The following is a 24,381-nucleotide window of genomic DNA, read 5'->3' as shown; positions in this document are numbered from 1 at the left end:
TTACTGAATTTATTACAGTAGTTATCTCTAAACCCTCTGTTAGAATGCATGTGATAGTCCTTTAATATGCAATGGCCCCCTCTCCCCCAAAAAGAGGCATTTAGAGGCATCCTGTTAGAGTTTTAAGTAATCAAACCTTTAGTTAATGGTCTTGTCAGATCAGTAGTACAAATATGGATGAAGCTTAATATCGTTATATTGTTGAATAGTTTTCTCTAAATCCAAAATTTTCTGTGTAACTTTTAAATTTTTTTTTAACTCTGAACATTAGGCTTCTGAAAAATGTGTAGAAAATATTTTTTTAGCAAATACCAGTTTATATTAGCTAAGAAGACATTCCAGGGTTTTTCTGATATAGATTATACTGTAAATAAGTTCAGTACTAGATTTTCTTAACCAAATAACTCCCATCCTACCCCATCATTCTGTCTTCTTCTCCTCTTGTTATGGATTTTATATAATCATGTTTGTCTGGAGTTTAGTTGGTTTTTTTTATACATAGACAAAATGATCTCAAAAATTAATATTGGTTAAACAAGCCTCCTGACAGAGTTAGTAGAATAGAAGCCATTTACTGTGGCTCTTTTGTTCCCTGTTGGACATGTATGATATGTTGGTTTAGAAATAAATGAATAATGGATACAAAACACATTATTTTCTAGCAGGACTTTCAAAGCAGTTCCTGCGTTTTAATTCTGACTGTTCAGCATGATTTCTTTGTCCTCTTTTTTGCTGTCTATAAATGCTGCTTTTAATTTACATAGTAAATTGGAGTGTCAAACACATCACTTGAAAAATCATGTAGTTTTCACTTACTGTATATTTTTTGCTAGTTTTTGAGCATGACTAGAACAAAGAGGATATACATTTAGACCCTAATTGAAGAGTTGATTATGTGAGTACCTCCTTTGACCTTGAGACTCTCCTTCTGAATTCAGCTGTGGTTCTTTCAATGCCTCATTATTTGGGTTTGGATGCCATTTATCATACTAATCTGGTTGGGTAGTCTGGCAAATGAATATGGCAATATTTCCATAGTTGTATTATGAGGATTGATGTCTGTTTTATGGTGAATTTGCTGTGTTTTGAAACTGTCTAATCCCTTATGGATGCTACTTGTTTCTTGTTACAGCTTGTTGAAAGAAAAGGACAAAATAAACCCAAGTTCAACAACTAAAATTTTGACCTAACTGGATGATTATTCTTATTTGTAATAGGAGCAGTTAATTTATAGCAATATGGAGTTAATTTTAAGCATTTTATAAAAATCTTTATATCCATTTTAGAGTTGGTCTATGAAGCTTTGTTCTAGTTTAAGTAATGTCAAGAACATATTTTTGAGTAAGAGCAATGAATTTGGTGAAATGTTATAGAAGTTTTATCAATGGGAGTGTAAGATCTGTTGAGATGTCCTTGATACATCGGAAAAAATACAAAGGCTGTTTTGTTTGTAAAGAAATAAAAGGATTCTGCAAACATTTATCTATTGATGTGTTGCCAAGAACTATTGTGTTCTGGTGGGACAGCTTCCAGTACTAAGGATTTTGCTTGGCTGTACTTTGGGCCCCTTGTTGAACCAAGTGGGCCGTAGGAGTTACTACACTGTTCAAGGGTGCTGCCTAACCAAAATGCAATCAAGTGCTTGGTAAGAGGAAAGTAAAGGGATTTTTCAGGGCATGTAGGATTGTAATCTGACAGGTTGCTGTGGAATCTAGGGGACCCCCAAGACTTCTTCAGATGATGTAGAAGAGGAGAGCTGAGCTAGCTGTGTTGAAAACACCTAATTGGGGAAATAACTACTCCATTACTTGAATACTATTGGGCTGGTAAACCTTCCTGTTGACTGTAAGCTCAAATATTGCTATAGATAAGACCTGTGGACATTTAAAATGCACATTTTACAATACACAGGGAGTCAAGTGACATCTGGATTCAGGGTTTCATCCAGGATCTGGTTCTGGCTGTGAGTGTCCATCTCATGGTTTTACAAAGGGAAATGGCCAAGTCCATCACTAGGTGCTAGAGTGACTTGCCGGTCTTAGCTTAGACAATTCCATGTTTGGCTCTCTAGTAGCCCTGTGCTCTGTGAGCCTCACTGGTAGTGTTACAGCATTCTTCTGGCAAAGCTGTGCTTGACCTGCTTGTGATCAACATGTGAGCAAAGAGCAACAAATAGAATGAGACAGGATGTGGCATCTGGGTTTATTACGTGGGCTCTAATTGTCTTTGTTCTGTGAAGCCTGGATGCTGTGCTAAGCATGTAAATTGTCCTGCCCCTCTTAGTCACTAGTCTGAATGAATCCTTAATTACCTGAGCATTCAATGAATCTGCAGAAAAGTTAAAGTCACGATAAGTATTAATATGATTCCTAGCTAGATGAGCTTTTCTAAGTGTTTCCATCGCTTTTATGGATTTTCTAGGTACTCAATCATATGTGCTCCCTTCCTATTTAGGGAGCTGGTACAAAATATTGCCTGTTATGTTTTTAACTTCTGTGAGTGCTTTATGCATGTTCTGCCTCATCTGCTTGCCCAGTGAGCTGTGGGTGACTGCAAACCCATTATTTTAGTGGGTTTTATTATTTAGTACTATTTAGTGTGTGGGTGTGATTAACCCAGGGTTTCCAAACAGCACTCCAACAATGGAACTGCCTCTTCATGCAAGAAGGCAATGTTTGCTCCTCCAGGGTGCTGGTAGTGGTGTTTCCTGTCAGTGGGCTCCAGCTGCACCCCTCTAAGATTGGGCTTTACACATTCAATATACTGGCTAAATTTTGCAGTATCAGTGCAACAATAGGCTTCGGACAAAAATATTTTCAGTTTGTATTTATATAGGCAGGTAGAAGTGGAGTAAGCTGCTTTTAGTCTTTAATGTTAGCTGGGACCAGTCTTCTAAATTAAAACAGAATTGGATGAGTTGCCAACAATTATTGGGAATTCCACTTCCAAAACACAAGATATTCCTATAATTGTAATCATCAAGAATTTTGGTTTTGATCCTGATATGATTGACATTAAAATAAGTCTATAGAAAGTCTATGAGTCTATGGCACAGTGAGAGTTCTTATTACAGCACAATGAAAAATACATATATACATGCATGTACATGCAAGATGCCTCTGTGTATATTTCCTCATTCCCTTTTAATTTCAGGGTACATTCCTCCTATTGCAAAAGCTCAACAATAACAGTTGAAAGTTTCTGCAGCAACAGGAATAGGTCATCAACTGCAGATTGAGGAAAACTGAGATAATTTGGCACAATCTCAGGCTCCACTTTGAGAGTATAACTTTGAAATTTTGTGTTGTTTAAACTGACTCCAAATCTGTTTGGCTTCACGTCATCCAAACCCCATGCCTGAAACCCAAAATCCTGGAGTTGCAGTTAGGAGTTGATGATGCAAAATGCTGGTTCATTCTAACATAATGGTCTGGCCTGCTGCAGACCACACTGAGTTGTGTGAGCAGCAAAGCATTTTTTAACTGACTGAAGGCAAGTGATGGAATTGCCTCTTTACAGTCATCTTGCCTTATGCAATAATTGGCTTCCCTTTGTTGAAAATGGGGATTGTGATTATAAAAGAATGGTTGGGACAGAATGGGTGTCTGCTCTGCCTGACTCCCCACTGGCATGTGTTCTGGAGAGAGTTGAGCCTTACACTATGCAGAGTGAGCCAGAAGCACAGAAAGAAGCAGCTGCCTTCCTGTAATGCCTCACCTGAGAGGCCAGGCTACCTGAATTTCTGTTATATGGGGAGACAGGGAAAGGAGGTCAGCATGGTGCTTGCAAAGATGTGCACAAGAAGTGCTTGAGCAGGCAAAAGGGAAGGGTTTGTATAAATATGTTAACATATTCTTCTGGAGACTGGAAATAGTAAATGGGATTGAGCTGTGAGCTTATATTCTTGCTTTGGATAGTAGAGGGTTGTACCTTTATGGGGAATTGAATAAGGGATACAAATACAGAAGGAAAAAATCTGAAGGGAATAAAAATCATTAAAATGGAATTTGGAGAATATGTGCCTGCTGTCTTTGTAGGATTTGAAGAACTTTGAATGAGGTATAATTATTTGTGATTAAAACTGTTAAATACTGAACTGTATTCAAAATTTCACTGTTAATAGGTGTTAACTTGGAGTTAAGCACTATATTAGGTTTGCACACAGCTTATCAGAATTGTTTACTGCCTGTACATTGCAATATGTGATACTTTAGCTGTTCTTAGAAGTACCTACCATCATTTTATGATCCCCTGTAGATGTCTTATGTGTTTCGCTGGTGATAAATGCAGTGTGTGGAACTTAAGTGTAGTGCAGTGTTTTAGCAGGAGTTCAAGCAGTTTAACAATTTACTAGATCATCAGAATTTTTCTGCTGTTCCTGTTTAATTCTATTTCTTATACAATGTCCGTAATTGTGGATTTGAGCATATTCTAAGTGACATGGCTAACATCTGTCATGTGTGATTCTCCTTTCTGCTCCCTGGGAGGAAAATTATGTAAGGATTTTTCCAAGTTTTTTCTTATTTTTTTATTTTCATTTTATGTCTGCATTAAACACAATTATTTCACAGTATTCACACATACAGCCTTGTTTATGTGAGATTGCTTGCTTATAATAAATCACAGATTATGGCTTCTCATCCAGCAGGGAATGGACAGGCTATCCCACCATTGTGAACACTCTTATTTTGCTAAGTGCATTGGTTTGCATAGCTTTCAAATCATGATGCACCAAAGTGCATTTAATCACCTAAAGCATGAAACCATTATTATTTTAATCCTGCAGCTTGATTTATGTGGTAGTTGCCTCCAGAGTTGTACCCTAAATGCTGTGGTATTTTCACTGAAACAGAGCTCCGCAGGCTCTCTATGGGGTGAGTTAATTGGGGAAGTGCTTTAAAAAAATGAAATAGAGTATGTATAATCAGCTTTAACAAGCATTTTCCTGACAATTAAGACTTTATATATCTATCTCCTTTTTTGTTGCTATTTACTTTCTGACTGTTTTGGCTAATTGTGGCTTTGACTTGCAACCATTGCTTGTGGTGACTGGTTCATACTCACCAAGGAAATAGATTTTCATTGTTACATCCAACATGAGTAATAGTTTCAGGCTTGTGCCTGATCATTATAGAGGGCAGTGGTGTAATCCATATGGTTTCAAGGCTTCTCTGTGGGAGTTAGTGCACAGTAAGCTGTGATGAGAATTTGCTAACTCCGTGGTGTAGGTGTTCAGGTGCTTTCATACCTGCAAAGTAGTGTAGGCCATTTTGCATCAAGGTACCTTGGATGAAGGCACTGGTGGCTCAGGAGTACCCACACAGAAAACTGGGGAAGAATGGCCAAGCCACTGCTACCTTGGACTGCAGCTTACTGCATATTGGCTTGCCCATGTGGACCAGCACCTGGTGAAGTATCCAAATGGATGAGACTTTTAACCCATCACCACAGTAGTGAGCATAAATGCCTTTATGCATACAGATATGTTTCTTCTATGTTTGCTATATAAATATACTTGGTTAGTGCAAAAGCAATTATAATGTTGCACATAGATAGCCTCCTGTTCTTTTTATTATAAATGGTGTATAAGAAGCCTTATCGGGAAAAATAGTCATGTAATATTTCTATCATATTTTGTGTTTTTGCAGTGAGAGAAAAACGCAAGAGTCTCTATATAAACCACGTAAGTGAAAATGCCTCGCTATGCAGCTTTCTCCTTGTTGTCTATATTATAAATGAGAGTTATCAACGTGATTTCCACATTGCTGAGAGGGTGCTGATGCTTCACATGTTTGTTCTGCATCAGGATCCTGAAGTATAGGCCTTGACTATTGAGTTAGTGGAACAAATCTGTTGGTTTCAAGACAGTATGATGCTCACAACCAGTGTACATAGGTAACTGGTATCTGGGAAAAAGAGCTGCACACGTTGGTATGATTTTTTAAATTACTACAGAAGCTCTTGAAACTTTAGATTACGTTTGTATCTAAGTTTGCATTGGCAGAGAACTACAGCATTGGATATTTACATAGTTGTTTTAAAGTGTTGATGCAAGGTAAATGTGACTTGACATGTGCTACATGCTGAGTACGAAGATGGGGGTTTGATATGCTTATGTAGCCTGGGCATTTTTCAATTTGGTTCTCTTCTGTTTGAATCCAATTCTCAGTGAAGCTAAGAGCAAATACCATGTAGCCTGCTTTGGGTACAGGAGCAGGTTCTTCACCTCAGTTAGCATTGTTTGTACTGCTGAAGCACCTGGAACCAGTGTGGTTCCAAGTGTGTGAAGCCTTGTGCTGAAATATGTGGAGTCATGCTTCAGTGAAATTGAGAAGGGGAAGAACTAATTTTCTACCAAATGCTGTTTGCCTTTAAGGTGAATGGGGAGAAGCTCTCAAGTTTTTCTCTATTTCATCTTTATGACACTACAGCTGCTGAAACAGATATGGTTTATACCCACTTAATCTCTTTGTGCTGAAGTTGACACTTGTCTAGCTCCAGATAAACTGGATCAGGGCACAAATGCAGGTGGACTCAGCTGAATGCTAAAGTGGAGCTCCTAATTGTGATTGACTCCAGGGCTCACACCTGCAGAAAGGGAGGGAGCCATGAGGGCAGGAATGAACTGCTGTGTGGGGTGAGAGGGCAGGACTGCTGCACTTTTTTGATAGAATTGGTTGGTGTTGAGTATTTCTGAAACTACTGCATGGCTGTCAAAGTAAACTGAGATTTTCAGTTTCCCAAAAGTTAAGATTCGGAGAAGTCATGGGATACTGTGCGGCTTACAAGACCCTTAAAGCTGCCCTCACTAGGTTAGCAGATGTTCTTGGTCCTCATCTTCTATTCCCCTATAAAGCATTCCCCTTTTTTATAGTGCATGTGAGGGTAGTTTGCAGAGCAGTTGTCTTGTTATAAAATTATTTTGAAAGCCAGTGTACTGGGTTCCTGTCAACTTTATCATGTGTACTCAGTACCAACCATTTAATATGTAAAAATTGTGTTGTGAGTTCTGATTCCTCCAGCAGATTAACAAAGATGACTAGTACAGATGCTGCTGGAAGCACCCTAGTGCAAACTCTGGTTCAAGTGTTTTTAGATTAAGCTGGACAGAGCACAAAAAAGAGAAGGGTGATCGTGTCACTGAGGAGTTGTGTTGTTGGGAGCTCAGTATAGCAGCATATGCAGTTGATGTGCCAAGTGCTGTACTTCTTAATTTGTTTTGTTTTTCCCCTCACAAGTACCATTCAAAATATTGGCTAAGGTTGCAGTAGTGTAAACTTCCCTCAGTGGTTTACTGCAACCTTAAGTCTTTGCACTTATCAAGTACTTCTGAATTACAAAGCTAAAAATAACCTTTATGAGGCTGGAGTCCTTACCATGTCTGTGTCTTTACAGGTCAGTTAAGCTTTTTAGGCAATACTCACAGATAAAAACTGTATTTTCAGACATGTCCTGTAATACTTGAAGTTGTACATTCAGCACATCTGTAATTATTCATTCAGCACCTCCTAAATCTGCAGTGTGTTAAACCTGATGTACAAACTGGGTGATCATTTTTGAAGGGGTAGCTGTGACTTGTTACTGGAAACTGTGTTTAGATTTTCAGACTGCAGGGAACCATCATGGTTTTTCTAGACCACCTTGTTGGAAGAAATTGAAGGAATTAGTTAGATTTAACAGTTGTATGTGACAAATGATGGTTTCTATTTACATGGTACAGTGGTTTATGATGTACTCTGTAGATTGATCAATTCTTTTGCACTGTTTCTCAGTGTGTGCTAACAGGAGTTATTGCTGCTCATCTGTTTCCCTGTTGATGTGAAGTGCTGGGTCCCCACATCTTCTCTGGAGGAAACATTTCAGAGGACAAATTCTCTAGTGTTGTCTTTTTTTAAAAGAACTCCTCACCATTTTGCAGCACTTTTTTATTTTGTGGTTTTTCAATGATGTCATCCTTTTTGTTGTTGTTTTTCATGCTTATTCTCTTTTTGTGATAAATAACCAAGATGAGCAACAAAAAATTTTTATCTTTTTTGCACTATCTGCATAACTGGTTACTTTGCAGGCAGATTTGGATTTCTCCCAAGTGATATGGGGGGCTGGTTAGAAAGAGAAGTGTCAAGAAAAGCTGGGTGGTGTTTTTTTAACTGCTTGCCAAATTCTGTGTAGTAACAGATGAGAATAGTAATTTATACAAGTGTAGTTTTGAAATACTACTTATGAAAAAAAATGAGTATTGACTCTTCCTCATTTAAAAATGGACTTTCTTAGCATGATCACACCACTGTTCTTTTCCTTTCTCACTTGCTTTTGTTTGTAGGATATTTTATTTGCCTGAATAGTTTCCTGTGATCCCCAAACACAAATGGTGGGCTCCTGCTTTGATTTGTTACACTTTGTCAAGAGCTGAGAGCTGCCATGTTTCAGATTCACCTTGTCAGTAGGTGTGATGGAAGAAGCCAGCAGCTGCTCTTTTTTTTTGGGGTGGAGAAAAAATGAAAGGAGGGAGTGACAGAGTGCTATGGAGGAGCTGCCATCTCTCAGTCTTTCCACAGAGCCCAGGGAGACACATGACAGGCTGGGAATGATGCTGCAAGTTCCCTACCTCCCATGTACCTGACCTGTTTGCTTTCCTCCAGCCTCTTTTAATTCCTAAGCAGTTGCAGCACACTCTGCTTCTCTTTCCTTTGTCTTTCCTTCTCTTCCTGCCTGCACTGGCAGTCACTGTTTTTTGTTATTTTATGGGGTTTTTTATGCTGCCTTGGTGTGCACATGTCTTTTCATCTGCTTAGTCAAGCTGCTGAGAAGGGATAAAGATGCAGACTGAGATAGGGGTGTTTCCTTTCTCAGAGAAGAGAGATTGCATCAGTGTCTTTGCCTGTACAAGGGAAGCAAGCAGGAAGACAGACATGTTTTGTGTTTTTAGAGGAGGTGGTGGAGAAAAGAGTGAATCTTTTATTATTGTTGCAGTAGGTAGTTCTTTTTTTACTGTGTTTTTTGTAAAGGAAAGGAGCAGGGTGAGGGGAGAAAAAAGGTTTTCTCTTTCAAGTTTTTCTAGAAATGTTCCCTTTTAGACAAGGAGAAAATGCTCTGTTAGCCCAAGTAATTACTTCTCTTCTAGGTGAGAGACACTCTTAAAATAAAGCTGTTTATATCCCTTATGAGCAAATAAGGGATATTTTTCACATATGTTTCTGTAGGAAGATAAAGGGTAGGAAAAGGGAAAGAAAATAAAAGGAAATCATGTCTCACTTTGGCATATTTTTTTATTCTAGAGACTCCTTGCCAGCCTTGTATCTGCATCATCCTTTCATCATTGTCTTTTTTGGGGATCTGGACATGGCTTCTGCTGCTACCTGGCAACTGGATGTTAAATTCCAGCAACCTAATACTATTTTTATCATTCCAAGTAGAAAAGTTAACATCTATGTATAGACCAGAATTTTTTTTTGTCATCTTGGGGAAAAGTTACTGGGCAACACTCCTGTCACAGCCCTGGTCTTTTTAAGTGACCCTGTAGTAATTCCCATCAGGGGAAGCTTCTCCCCAGACACAGTACTGGGGACTTGCAGAGAACAGTTGGGTCTTTTGTTCTACATGTTGAGGCAAGAACAATATCCATGAGCCTTTTTGCCTGCTTCCTATGTAGCTCCCAAATGTTCTTGTCAGATTGAATAAAGAGGCTGCTCTGCTTCTCTGTTGTAAAACTACTGGACATGGGACTGATAATCAAACACTCTCAACTAGTGATTAATGGGTAAATAAGATCCATGCTGAAATGGGAATATAGTCTGAAAAATAGTTTAATCTGTGAAAGCAAAACACAACATAAAACATGAAATGTTGTTTTCAAGTGGACTACCTGAGGCTGGCTGTTGTAAAGGCTTATAATTGCTGTCCAAATTCTTAAAGATATTTAAATTGATGTTCCTTACTTGAAGAGAAGAACAAAATAAACTGAAAGATAGATTAGAGACTTCTTAGGTGCTCTTGAAGTTCTCCTAGAGATTAAGTTCTCCTTAATGTGGCCTTTGCTCCTCTCCATTGCACAGTCACACAAAAAGCAGGTCTCGAGGGAGCCTTTATAGGCCACCTGGTCCATTTAGCAGATTCTCTACACTGATGCCATTCCTAATAGATGCAGCTTAAGATTCTTTCCAGGCATCTAGTAAGTTAAAATTAACAGGCTTTTATTAATGGCTTACCTAAATTTACTGTTTGAAATGTGTTTTTCTAAAGTCTTCTAGTTAGCTTCTTTTCCTGTCTTCTATGGTGAAGAATTTTATTTCTCCTGTCAGCCTCAAAGCACTAGGTTATGTGAAGTGATAAACTTTTTAATGGGGAGAAACAAAAGCTAACTTTGGACTTAGAATGAGAACATGCAGGACAGCTCTTTTACAAGGAGCTGTGTAATACTTGCTTTGCTGGGGATGTAGTAAAGTCCCTCTGAAATTGCACAACAGTAGCAATTACACGCTTTGTAAATACAAGCCTTTGAGCTGATTTTAACAGTCAAGGAAATATTTAATCTTTCATGTTTGTAAAGCAGGGTGCTTTATCAGTAGTTAAATAGGGTCTGCATGTGCTGCAGAGGAGTTTACTGATGGTTGCTGAGCCCCTCAGGAGCTCAGTGGTCTGCTGACATCATTTTCTATAGCTGAAACGAGTAAGGACAAGCTTTGAGAGCCAAGAACTTGCAAGTACAGATCTAGTCTAAGCTAGGCTGGTTTTGGACATTATAAAACATTGCTGAAACATCAGCTGAGGACAAAGTTGAATCATGAGGAATAAGGGGTATTACTTAAGAGTAGTTGGACTGGATTTTTTTTTAAATTGTACTTGTTGGCAGAGGAAGATGAACATACAATGGTGCAGTTTCCTTTTACATTTGTTCTGGTGAATGCACCAAAGGTAGACAATTTTGCTGTATTGGCATTATGCAAGATGAAAATAAGTGCAGAGCTTTGCAGAGCCATGCAGAGAATTGTGTTGCATGGTTTGCTTGATTTGGGAAGTAATTTGTTGACCTGTAAAATCATGTTTCTTCTGTGAAAAATGTTGTCAAAACGAAATCATGTCCTGAAGCAACAGAAGATCCTCAAGATAGGAACCTCCCTTTTCCAAGTCAGAAGCAGTCCTGGTATTTTTGCTTACTGTTGTAATTTGGCTTTATGTGCACTTTCATGTGCCAGTTTTGCCTTTTAGCATCTTGGCCAGCCTCTAGTGCCTGGAAGCTAATGGGCATGTCTGCACAGATGGGTGCAAGCAAGCCTCAGTTTTTCCAGGGGGAAAAGGATTATTTAATAGGGCCTTTTAAAATCATGCACCAACTTACACCTGGTCTGCAGAAAGCAGAGAAACTACTGTCATTATGTAGTACAGAAGCTCCAAATTATCTTCTGATGGACAAGTGCAAAAGAACACTGGAAAAGGCTGAAGCTGCTTTGCCAAACTGGAAGCTGACTGGCTGAGGGCCAGCGCTGGTATAAAAGCTGTATAACTTCATTAGGGGAGTGTTGTGCCCAAACAAATGAATCCTGCTGAGCATCAGGGCAGAGAGCCACCCTAGTGCTGCTGAAGAGGCCAGAGCTGGCCCTTCAGGTCAATTCTGAGTGTGGGTTTTGGGCAGTGCACACCATCCATTCAATGTTTCTACACAAAACCCCTCTGAAGTGCCTACTTTAACAAACAACAAATAGTAACATTTCTTCTTTGCCCACAAACTTAGATTTAATTTCTAATTGATGCTTCCTGAGGGAAATTAACTCCTTTGTTCATTCTCATTGTGAAAGAGTTAGGAATTCATTGTGATCCCTTTCAAAGCAGGAACCTAGAAGCAATTCTGCAGTGTTTGTATGATTTTGATGGCAAACCAAGCCATTAGATTTCTGATCAAATGTTTTTATGTAAACTTCAAGTAAAAACCTATAGTTCAAACATCTTAAAACACACAGGATCTGGAAAATTGGAAAGTGTCAGGATGAAGCTGGAAGAAAATCAAGTGGTGATATTTGCTTAGTACTTTCTGTGCAAAGGAAAAACAACTGCTAGTCTCAGGAGCTAGGAACACCTGCATTATTGGAAACTGATTCTTGATCTGTTAGGGCTTTTTCTGTAACACAGTCAAAGACTTATCAAGTTAAAAAGCAGAGTTTTCTGTTCTATATCTTTTCCTGTTATGAAATTCCAACAAGCACCAATTTCATATTCATTGTGAATAATGACTGTCAGCATTTCCTAGTGGATGTCTTGGTTCAAATGAGGAAAATAGCAACTGCTTCTGGAGAAAAGAGCTAGAAATCCTCTCCACCAAATGTTAAAAGATGGGTCCAGAATTCATCTCAAGAGCTTGTTCAGTCTGGTTTCTTGTCTAGAGGCAGAAGCCTGTGTCTAAGCTATTCCTGGCCTATGTTTGTTTTGTCTCTTCTTTACAACTTTCAGTGATGGAGATTCTATCCCTGCTCAAATTATTTAAAGTATCCCTGCTATTAGAAAAAGGTGGTGGCTTGGGTGTTTCTGCCATTGCCTCTTCTCACACTTTCATGTACAATCTTAATTTTCCATAGGTTAACATAAAGCTACTCTTTCTTATCCCATCTACAAGGGCCATGGAGAACAACATCCTCTTCTTTGTAACTCCCTTCAACATGAATAAAGGCCATTATTTTTGCTCTGTTCCTGGAGAAAACCTTTCCAGCCTGCCAGCTGTCCCTTGTAAATCAGGTTTTTCAAATCTGACTGATGTTGCTTCTCCATCCTCCAGACTCTGAAATAAATTCATTCTTGAAATACAATGTCAAAAACTGGACGTAAAATTCCAGGAGCAGAGTGGATGGGTGCTCTACTCTGTTGTATACATGGTAACTCTATAAATTCTATTGATATATTGCATTTTTTAAAGAAAAAAGTCCTCTGCAGGTTAATGTCAGCTGCAAATTCAATAAAAAATACTTTGGTACTGTGATCCAAGTTTTTGGTCACTGTTTTTTGTGGAGTTGACTGGTACCTCTGTGGTGTGTCCCTTACTTCAGCCTTCCAATTTCAAGTGTTCCCTAGCTGACCAGAATATAATTTTCCAAGTAGTTTCTATCTGCCATGTTTTCCTTGGTTTGCCCTTTGGGAATTTTATGTGAGATGAAGTTGGAAGTCTTGCTGAAGTTGAGAGGCATGGCATCTAAGGAATATCTTGGCTACAGCAATAGTACTGTAGCTACTGAAAATACTTATCAAGTGAGTCCCACTTCATATCAGTGAGTGCTTTGAATTAGTAAATATTGGTAATAGCAGAGGTTGTCAAGGCTTCACACGTGTCCTATGCTCATTTTTGCATATGAAGATTTGCAAAAGGAGGTGTCCCAGTCTGTCCTTTTCCCTGTGCCAGCCTCCTGGTGGGATAGAACCATAGAAGGATCTCGTTAGATGATTTGGCTACTTTCTCCAAAAGCTCTATAGTCCTTCTCAGCTCTTTTGGTTTTTTTCTTAATTAGAGCCTCTCTGACTTGTCTAAATGGGAGCATTTTTGTGTTGAGCTGTGATGGATTTGAAATCCTAAGGTGTGAAGCTCCTGTACAATTTTGGTCATGGACCTATCCCGTTGCAATGGCCACAGAAGGGAGTTTGTCTGTAGGACAGTACTGAATGCTGAGCTGATGCTCAGTAACCCCTTTTGTCTTGTGCAAGGATGGAGAAGGTTCCTGTGCAGCATTTTCTGGGGGCTCAGAAAAGTCTGTTTGACTGAACTGTGGGACTTCAGATATCTCCCAGCTTAGTCAAGATGGAATATGAAACTGAGGGTGTTTTCCAGCAATTGGAAAGGGCAGAAAATCTGCTATGTCATATGGCTGCAGCTGGACATCAGAGTAGGAGCTGGGGATGCTGATCTCCTGACAGGTCAGTTATTCACATGACACAGGTGTGTGTATATTTACCCAAGGGTGTATAATTTATAATTGGCTTTATAATTGGCACCATTCTTCTGACTAGGAGAGGGGCTTCTTCCTGCCAAGTTGTTGTGAACAGAAAGTGAGGCTTGAGACACCACATATTTTCCTGAGGTGTGAAAAGTTCCAAGCCTAAACAAGTGTGATGTGGGCTGAAAATCCAAGAAGAATTCTGTGATGTGGTAGTTTCAGAAATGAGGTGCATTGCTCTAATTATTGATGTGTGTCAAATGTTAGAGTGCTGTTTACATAGGAAAATTGAAATCTGATAGTGGTGTTGCTATAGAGTTTTCTGTTTTTTAATTTTGTTTGCCTTGAATGAATCCAGTATATTTATCTAAAACTTTATCTAAACCTTTAAAACGTGTTGTCACTTATTATACAGAAAGAAAGCTTTCCATGTGTTTTTTTTTAATAACAATGCTGAGATGTGTGTACATCACCTTTTTTTCTCCAGCCACTAGAGTCTCCTTTTTGTTGTTTTTAAGTAGCTTTGCCTTTATCATGCCTGTGCAAGGTACTCAACAGACTTATGCAGACATTTAAACTTAACTGTGGTAGAGTAAGAGTTATGAATCACCAGTCCCCTAGTAATTCTTTCTGTGTGAATCAATGCTAGATAATAAATTTTATGGTGTTAATATTCACAGTACTCCTAGTTTCTCTCTTTCTTGCCTAACATACAATAGCTTGCAAGGTAGATGGATTGTCAGCTTTCAAAGTATTACAAAGTACATTTCCAAAGTCTTGAAGGATTTTTGAAAAGGAGTGTTTTTCATTTTCTTGGTACACTTTTTCGCTTCCAAGAAAAGCAGTTCAGCCAACAATTTTATTGGTCAAGTGAAGGACCTTGATAGAATTTGTTGGTAAGCTTTCAGGTAACTTGAACATAATGTTTCTACAGTTGTGGCAGCTTCAGAAAATGTTGGGGTTTTTTTTCAATTAACAGGAGACTGTGTGGTTTTTCACTCATAGCTGTGAAGTACAGAAATATGACTTAGCTGTGTGTAGGTTTTACCAGGAGTCTGTCTGGGTAGTGAATGCTGTTAAGTCAGCTGCCTATGGAAAGTGGAGCATTGGTGAGCTGATGGATGCTGGCACTTGTAATAATATCTGTTTTGGAAAGTGGGCAGGGGAAGATGTCCTGAGGTAGGAGTCACAGGACTGTATCCTGGATTCTCAGTTCTCTGAGCTGGTAAATACCTGTGAATTCTGCTGATGGGATTGATATTGGTCCCGCCACTGAAACACTGGAAACTACATTAATTGTAAGATGAATTAAAATTTCCATGTTGATATGCTAACTGAATTTTAAACTAATTCTGTTGTGAGTTAAATGTGTAATTTGACTGATATTCACTTTCCTGACATAGGTTCTTGGTCAAGTTATTTGCTAGTGTAGATGGAATAAGCAAAGGTAGAATCAAAGAGGATTAAGAACTGAGAGCACTATTAGCTGATGTGATGGAAACTGTTCTCTTTAGCCTGGTGGAGTCCTGGCTACTCTAAACAGCTGATGGAGAAGCTCTCAGCAAAAAATATTTAGAAATAGAGTTCTCAAATGCCAGTTTTTTGGCTTAATTTTCCAGTGTTTTTCTATGGTAGTGCAGGAAAAGGATTGAAATGTATTGAAAACCTTTTTTGTTAAGATATGGGGGTTTTTTCATTTGCTTATACTCTTCTGTTCTTTGATCAGTTTTCTTCCTTTCTTATAACAATCTATTATTGATAAATTATTTTTAATGAATTCTCCTTATTAATTTTGTAGTTCTACTGTAAAGACCTCTTTCCCTTCATTTTGTTAGGAGCTTTTTTAGGGTTTTAATTTTTTTTTCTGCAAGCATGGTTTTATATCTGTTGCTGAACTGGTCTTCATTGCTAATACAATTTCTTTTTCACTCTTCCATTTACTCTTTTGGAATGAGGACAAAAATATAGGTCTTATTCATCTTTGCTTTCCAAGTGTATGTGTGTATTTGAGTAAGCCTGCAGAAAAATTTTTGCATGGTTTTGGGGAAGGAGGGACACAGGGGATTTGGGACTTGAAAGCATTAGCAAGTCTCAGGCAGGGGTTTTTGTGACTTTTGCACTGTTAATTATTTCTCAACTTTCTGAACTGCTTCCAAATGTGATCACATTACTGTGTGCATCATTGTGAGAGACAGAAATTTGTCTTTTTAAAATTCTTATATTTCCTCTAAAAAATGCTTTGGTATTACATAATTGCCATTGTTCTTTTGCATGTTTTCCATAGCATCCTCCTGGGCAGTTGAGAAGGAAGTACAGTTCCTGCTCCACTATTTTCCTGGATGACAGCACGGTCAGTCAACCAAACCTCAAGTATACCATCAAATGGTGGGTTTTACTATTTATTTGTTTTTGGAAGCACTTGCATTTTATGTGTGTATTTATGTATATATATTTCTGAACCACTACTAAGCAAGCTTCAAAGGCTTTAGTTTTTGAAGTAGTAAATTTATTTCATCACTCATGCTTGAGAGTTACTGGGGGATGTCTCAGATGAGCATTTTAAGTTTCACTGGTGCCTTTTTACTTTTGGAGAGAAATGAGGTTGATATTTGTAGAGTATTGTTATTTCCATTTTGTACAGTAAGGGGAAAATAGAGACCAAATGCTGAGGCATTTTGTGCTCTTTGTTAATGGTTGCTGATAGCCTCTCTTGAGTTGGCTGTAGGTTGGTTACCTTGGTGTACACAAATGCAAAAATTTATTAAGACAGTGTCTCTGCTGCAGAGGTGTTACATGAGACAAATCTATTTAGACTAACACATCCAAAGGAGTTTCTAATGTGGTCACTTAGACAGTCCTTAATTTTTCTGTTAAAGGAAAAAGAGAGGAGAAAGGTTTTGTAGTTAAACTGATGCCTGATTCCTCGTCAGCTCTTTCTGCCTGGAATATAGTCTTGCTTTTCTTCAGGTTTCTGTCACTAATAACTTAAAAATACTTCTGATTAACACTTGAAAAAGGTTTTCCATTTCTGAGGTGTTTGGGCTTTTTTCCTCCTTGAATCTCATACTCTTCTGCTCTAAAATCCTTTGTATGCAGAATAAGTGCGGCCTTTTGGGCGGGTTTTGGGTGTCTTCTTGCATTAGACCTGGTATGGCTCATGGGAAGAAGAGATGGGTTCAGGTGCAGCAGCCAAGAAGCATTTTCAGGACACAGAAGGATGAGCTTGTAGTGGGGAAAAGGGTGGATTGTCTGGGAGAGACTCAGGTGTGTTGAGGGGAGAAGGGCTGGAAGAGCCCGTGCTGGGATGGGGCAGGGGTCGTGCAGGGCTCAGGCCAGGCTGCCAGCATGGGGAGGGCTGGAAGCTGCAAGGGCTCAGAGGGCTTGAGAAGAGTCTACAGAGGGTGAGAAACTGAACTCTGGCACACAAACTCTCTGCATCTTCTGTCCAGCTGCACATTGGGCAGGTTGAAGGGTGAGGAGACAGTAGGATTATTGCTTTTGTAGGACAACTTCATTTTTTCCCCACACCTTGCATTCTCTACAGGAAAATTACTGTTGCACATAAATAAATCTAAGAGGGAGGCATTTTGCTCATCTCTTCTAGGTCATGTTAAGCACTGGTGTGTTTAAAATATTACTGTATCCACTGCAGCATCTGCAGCAGTCAGGGTGACTGGGGTAGGGTGATGGAAAGCTCCATAATCATCATTTCAGCACTCTTAGTGCCAGCTGAACCAGTGTATGAAAGGTAGAATGAAACTTGGGTGAGTTACTGTCTTGCAGCCCTGAGAGACTTTCAGATTCTGATACAGATTTCTAAATAGTCAATATTTTCTAAACTTAATTTGACAGTTTGTTACAAAGGCAACCATATGGGCACCAAGCAGAGCTGTGCACAAAGATTCTTGCATCTGCTTTCATTAAGTGAACTGGAGCTGCAAGTGTGTTCCTAGGGGCATAATTTAAAATTAAATTTTCGGATTAATTCATTTTGTGAATATCTTTCTGTCAAATCAAATTCATTCATAAATGTGGGTTTTTCTTGTGTTGAGTAACAGCTGTGATCTTTACATGTCTGTGGTACACCCTATCTCTTGAGTCCTTAAATATGTGTTTGTAGAAAAAGGCCAAATTTAGAAAGCATGATCTAAGAACTTCTACTACAGGTAGGTAAAAGCTCATAAAAATTTAGTAAACTATATTTTCTTTTAATGATGAAAATGTTTTCTACTGTATGGCTGTTCAAAAAAAACCACAATCAAACCTGAAATAGTTGAAAATTCTGCTAGCATTTTAGCTCAAATGTGTTCTTTTCATAACATGCAGTATCTCAGTTTTCATGTAAAAATTCTGAAATAAAATCAGAGAGCAACCACTTGACTCTGAAAGGTGTTTTAGGGAAAAATGGGGAATTTTCCAACAGTGTAAGACATAAGTATCTTACGGTGAATCACTGATGTAACAAACTGTTCACAAAGCGAATCAGTGAATTCCCTCCTCCATCTTTCCCCTTGAGCTTAGATTGATTTTATGCTGCTGCAGTAAGTAGGGAGAGTGCTGGCTCAGCTTCATTCTTCAATAAAAATATTTTGTGAGTAAAGCATGAGCTGGGAGTTGGGAACTGTAGGGTAATAAGAATCCATGTTTTAATTTTGTTCCGTCTCATGAGAACAAAATGAGATCAGTTAGTTGTGTATGTAATCAAAATCTTAACTTTCTGTGAATATAAGGATACTTTTTGTCTGTGTGCAGAATATAAACAGGGGTGCTTGGGTGTGTGGTTGAGAGTAGGGGAAATGCATAATGCAGTTAGTTATTCAGGGAGTTGTCTTTCCTGAGTTAAAATAAGTAACTTGATGCCATAAAACTGTAGGAGTGGTATTTGAGTCTGCTCTTTGAGCAGCTATATAAAAACAGACACAAGCAATGGGTTTAAATATACAGTCATAAGCCACCGGTGATATAAACATCTTGTGTTAACCTGGCAGCAAAACTAAAGACAATGTCCAATGCCTGTGGTGCTTTGTCTTCAACCTTGGAAGTCAGTAGGGGTTTAACCATGGGGTTTAGTGGAATAGGGCATTAAATGCAAAGCATGTGCAACTTGATACATGAAATAAGAATATGAATATGATGATAATATGAAGTAAATTACTTAATTACTAGTAAAAAGGATGTAGTTGGAATGTACAAAACAAATATTATTAAATTGTCTGTTTACAGCAATTTTCCTGATATCTAAGAGCGAACAAAAGAAAATTGGCTGTTGACCATATACTGTTTGTCATGCTTTGTGCTAGGCTTTAAATTTGCATGCAATATGACAGAAAATATAGTATGGCAATCCTGAGATATTAACTCTGTATTTTTCTTTACAGTGTAGCTCTTGCAATATATTACCACATCAAAAACAGGTATGTGAATAGTGGAATCTTGTGCTGAAAATCTTTTATTGAATCTTTTATTGAAACAAGTGAACTGCTCAAACCCTAAAAACCCATGCTTTATTTCTTTCAAAATGTTTTTGGATACTCATTTTCTTAACTTACAGGCTAGCAATAAGAAACACACGCATTTTATATAGATATTATTTCACATAGGAAAATTAAAATTGGAGGATTAAATACTGTAAAAAGTGGAACTACAGCTCAACATTGAAAAGTTGTGATGATTTAGTGTTTGATTTTATATGCATTGAGCACTTCTGCATTGTTGTATATGTTGCATTTACATGTAGAAAAATCTGAATAATATCTTTCAGTTTTGTATTTTTAGCTGCACCTTTGTAAAGTTAACGGTGTATATCAGAGATCAGTTAGTATTTTGAAATAAAACCCATGAATTATACAGTAAGAGTGGCATTGTGAATAGATGTCATTCAAGATGCCTCAGAAAAAGAGCAGGTCCTGGCTTATCTCTCCTGGTGTAGTATGTTTTAGATCTCTGCTCAGTCAAGTTGATTGAAATTGAATAGAAAAAAGGTTCCCTAAAAAGTTGACTTGGCACATATGTGAGTTTTCTTCATGTTGAATTGTGCTTTTGTATCTTAAATTCCCTGTCCTCATGATACGTCACTGTATCCTAAAATAATATTTCCTGACATTTCTAAGGAGAGGTTGTATAAATAATTCAAGTTACTTTTGTGTCCATGGTTTTTCAATTGGCCTTTTCAGAGAACTTGGCTTAGCTCTTGATTTATCAAGCCACTTAGATGTTTTTTCTTCTGCACTATCAGAAGTCCAACTAGAACAAAAGGAATTACTCATGAGTTTAAAGTTCAGCTGGTACGTCATTCAGGACCATGGTTCAGGTCACTGGAGCCCATCACACTTCTTGACACAAGGCTGACATCCCAAGAGAAACCTTTACATGTGCACAAGGGCAGAAGGGCTTAGGGCTTGATTCCCTCTGAAAGCTCTTAGAAGACTTTCTGAGACATCAGTGGGCCTTGGACAGAAACATGACAGTATATAAAGCAAAAGTTGGAGTGAAATCTTCTCTTGAACTTTTAATCTCATTTACCAGGAAATAAGGCATGAGTGGTCATGCTTGGATTATTTGTTTATCCATCTGTGGTTCCTTTCCTCTCTTTTTTCTATGGTCCTTGGATTAGTTTGGTTAGCTAGTCAGTTTTTGCTATGCTTGAAAAAATAGTAGAGATCTCAAAGATAATCAGACTCCAAAGTTTTGTGGAAATCAATTATTAAGTGTTCTCCTAAGTACCATGGCAGCTGAGTAAAAGGCTTGAGAGAATTGGGCACATGAGAGACTGCAAGAGGTAAGAAACCTCAGTAAGAATTCTCAAGTGAGCAGGAAGAACCCAGAGCCAGGGAGAGCCTGATGCAAATGTGACCTACAGCTGGTACACAGAGAGACCAGACCTTTATAAAATAAAGAGTACTGTGTCAGCATCTTGAAAACAAATGCATTCTGACTGTTACTTTGTTGGGAAAGTTGCTATCTGTCCTTTCACTTGTGGGATGGAGAGGTGATTGATTCAGCAAACTGCTTGCTGCTGCTTTCCCTGGAATGTGCCTGGGGTGGGTAGGAGCTGTGCCTGCACTTGGGACAGTCCCAGCAGTGATGCTGGAGCCAGGCTCATGCGTGTCAGTTCGAAACGCGGGAATGAGGGATGTGAAACAACTGTTTGGTCTTGGGTTCTCTCTGATTTGGGAATGGTGGGACAATGTGATTACAGCACTCAGTTGTGCTTGCTGCTGAAACAGCAAGAGCAAAACATATGTTCTGTTTCCTGCTGTTATAGGAGAAAAGCAAGTTGTTGACGTATATGGGAGATTGTGGTTCATTAAGGGGGATGGGGAGTATGAAACCACTGTGACTCTTTGACTCAAGGTTCATTTTGACAGAAAATGAGTCAAGCATCTCCTTTTCCAGAGAATAATTCATTTTAGACAGTATTTAGTTGGTCCTGTTCTCCTGTATAGGAGACTTAAACCAAAATTACTTCCTAATGTTTCAAACCCTCACCAGTCTAATTTTTTTGAGAAGCTATGCATGAAATATAATATTTCTTCACATGTTTCTCACATTTCATTTGATTGTAGCATTCTAGTTATCATTCCTCCCTTTCCTAGTGTCTCCTATCATGGTTATACTGATCAGTTTTCTTAATGTTTTTTTGTCTTAGCTACTCAACAAGTAATTAAAAAACTATGCCCATCTTGTTGTTGAAGGAATGCACAAGCATTGGTGAATTTGCTAAAGAAATAAAATAAACCCCAGCAAACTGACCATAACGAATGCTTGAGTAATCAGTAGATGGTCCATTTTTGCAAGAGTACAATGTGAGTTGCAGTGAAGACAAAAACCTCTCAAGTTTTTTTAAATAGGTTTTTGAGGACAGTCAGGTGTGACTTCATAGCATACAGCAGCTACAACCTGAAGAAATAAAACAGGAAATTATTTGCATTGTGAAGTGCCATAGTTTACTGTAGCACACCAGTCATTTCAGGGAGACAACTTCTGCATTAAGATACTGTTTTTTAGGTAGGGTTAAGAGTCTGGCCTAGACTCCTTGCTGATAGGAATTTTCTAGTAATTACCCCAGTCACCCCAGTCCAGGATTTAGTTTTATTTAATTTTTTATTTTGTTGTGTTGTTTTGTTTTGTTGGTTGTTGGTTTTAATTTAGATGTTCTTTTTTTATATTAAAAATGTGTTCCTTTCCAGTGTTAGCCTCCATTTTAGTAGAAAAAATGTCACCTTCAAATGTTGAGTTAATAAATATATTTTCCAGACATGAGTCCACTGTAAAACTTGCAGTTTGCATGCTCTGAGAGACACGTGCTGCTAAGTAAAGATAGAAAATGTATTCAGTGGTTTGTTTGTTAAGAACTGTATGATCAGAGTACCAGGGATGCTAAAAATAAAGATGGGACTGTAATAAGTAGGTCACAGGGATGCATTTGTCCAGAAAGTGCCAGTTCTGGTACAGTTTTACTTCTTGGTTTTGTGTTTGTTAGTGTCCTTGCCAAAGTTACATACACCAAAAATCTTGTATTGCATCCTGGATGTTAGGCTTGTGAAGTTGCATCAATGTGCATGCTGATATTGAGCTACAGGCATTTCAGAGAAACATCTTATAAAACAATGAATAGGAATATTATTTTGTCTGAATTTTTGTTTGTATGTGCTTCTTTTGGCTTTTAGAATTCATTATGCAATAGGGTTTTTCAGATAAATAAAAAGTGAACTATGTATGTATTAACTAAAAGATTACTGTAAAAATAGCATTGCATATTAGTGAGCTATTGTAAATGCAGGTCCAATGATGAGGGGAGAGAATGATGCATCTGACTCCATCTTATCAGAAGGCTAACATTACTTTATTATACTATGTTATAGAAAAGAATACTAGACTATACTAAAGAATACAGGAAGGATACTTACTGAATGCTACAAAGATAATAATGAAAACTTGGGATTTTTCCCAGAGTTCCAACACAGTTTGGCCCTGATTGGCCAAAGAGTCAAAACAACTCACACTGGAGTCCAATCAAGTTTACCTGTGGGTAAACAATCTCCAAACACATTCCATATGAGCACAACACAGGAGAAGCAAATGAGATAAGAATTGTCTTCTTTTTCTCTGAGGCCTCTCTTGCTGCCTTTCAGCTTCCCAGAAGAAAAACCCTGGGTGAAGGAATTTTTTCAGAGAATGTGAATGCCACAGTAAACATTTACAATGTTGGTAATGAAGGAGGAAGAGGAATTGAGAAGATTGCAGGGGTGGGCATGAATAAGTTAAATAAAGGAGAAAAGGAGAGTAAGCTGGCCTGATTTTATCAAGTTTGTAGTAGTGCTTTTTAAGCCTCATAGTAAAGAGCACAGCAGTTTTCTATCTTGGGCACTGAAAGCTGAGTGTTTTAGTGTGTTTTGTAATATGAATTTCATGTTACACGAGGGCCTTATGGCAGAGTAGGTCTAACCTGTATTTGAAAATCACATTTCATCGGTGTTTCTAAGCACCCCACAGCATGGGGAGTGTTGGAGTTTGATTGGTGCACTTGTGTCTGTGAGGGTTGTGTGCTGTTGTGTTCAGATAATGACAGTGCTTTGGTTTTAATACTTTTAGGGACACAGACGGAAGAATGCTCTTAGATATTTTTGATGAAAACCTTCATCCCCTTTCGGTAAGTTCATCTGCCTCTCCTTCCCTTTCATGTGAACTGTCTTTTTTTTTCTGTCTGCTTCGTTTTGTTTCAGTCACCTATTTGGAAGTATTTCTTCCTTAGAAATCCGAAGTGCCACCAGACTATGACAAACATGACCCGGAGCAGAAACAGATTTACCGCTTTGTCCGGACGTTGTTCAGTGCTGCTCAACTGACTGCTGAATGTGCCATTGTCACCCTGGTGAGTGTCTGAAGGATGACATCAGCCATCTGACAGACCCAGTTTTGTTCTCAAAAGTTGTGTTTGCATGATTTCATAGATCTAGGTGCTGCCAGGGAGTTTTTTCTCACTATGGAGACTGAGGAAATTTCTTGATGGGACGAGATGGCACAGTTCATTTCATGGGTAGAGTAAGTGAGGAAGAAGAGATTGGGTAATGTGACACAAAACCTGGGGTCCTACCTTCACAGAGTGAGTGTTACAGGCCACCAAGGTGACTTATAGAAAATGTAGGTGGCATAGGTGGTCTGAACATGAGGGAATGTTAAAAGCAGAAAGTCTTCAACTTTCAGGGAGTTTGCTGTGCCTCACTGTAGCTCCCAGGAGAGACTTGGGAACAGCTGTGGGTGATTTGATAGCACTAATAGGAGTTGACTGGCACATGAAGGATTCAGTGAGTGACTGGGACACGTTGGCTCTCTTCTGCTTCCGCTATGCTTGTCGTGGGATTGAACAATTGTACTCAAGTCTGAAGTTTAGCTGCTTAAAAATAGCACAACACAAAACAAGGGTCGAATTTTCAGCTGGTGTGGATCAGCATAGCAATGTGGATTAAAA

At 38.5% G+C, this 24,381-nt stretch overlaps 1 protein-coding gene across 5 annotated transcripts in view; it reads left to right on the top strand.

Annotated features, from left to right (window-relative positions):
* Positions 1 to 24,381, top strand: part of CCNY (cyclin Y) — a 120,608-nt gene that overhangs the window by 73,554 nt on the left and 22,673 nt on the right. The window contains exons 3-9 of one of the 5 annotated variants that reach the window (XM_071428656.1): positions 4,477 to 4,496; positions 4,787 to 4,874; positions 5,649 to 5,683; positions 16,195 to 16,295; positions 19,289 to 19,324; positions 23,505 to 23,562; positions 23,665 to 23,784. In XM_071428656.1, the coding sequence (XP_071284757.1) occupies positions 4,477 to 4,496; positions 4,787 to 4,874; positions 5,649 to 5,683; positions 16,195 to 16,295; positions 19,289 to 19,324; positions 23,505 to 23,562; positions 23,665 to 23,784 (458 nt within the window). Of the gene's footprint in view, positions 1 to 4; positions 4,497 to 4,786; positions 4,875 to 5,648; positions 5,684 to 16,194; positions 16,296 to 19,288; positions 19,325 to 23,504; positions 23,563 to 23,664; positions 23,785 to 24,381 lie in introns of those variants that run through there. The other 4 variants (XM_071428658.1, XM_071428660.1, XM_071428657.1 and 1 more) reach the window with 4 other exon arrangements.

Source organism: Agelaius tricolor, unplaced genomic scaffold (genome assembly GCF_023055355.1).
Source record: "Agelaius tricolor isolate 1412-34295 unplaced genomic scaffold, bAgeTri1.0.p SCAF_6, whole genome shotgun sequence".
NCBI classification, from domain to species: Eukaryota; Metazoa; Chordata; class Aves; order Passeriformes; family Icteridae; genus Agelaius; species Agelaius tricolor.
The sequence above is the reverse complement of the archived record's forward strand: the minus strand, read 5'-3'. Positions and strand labels throughout refer to the sequence as shown.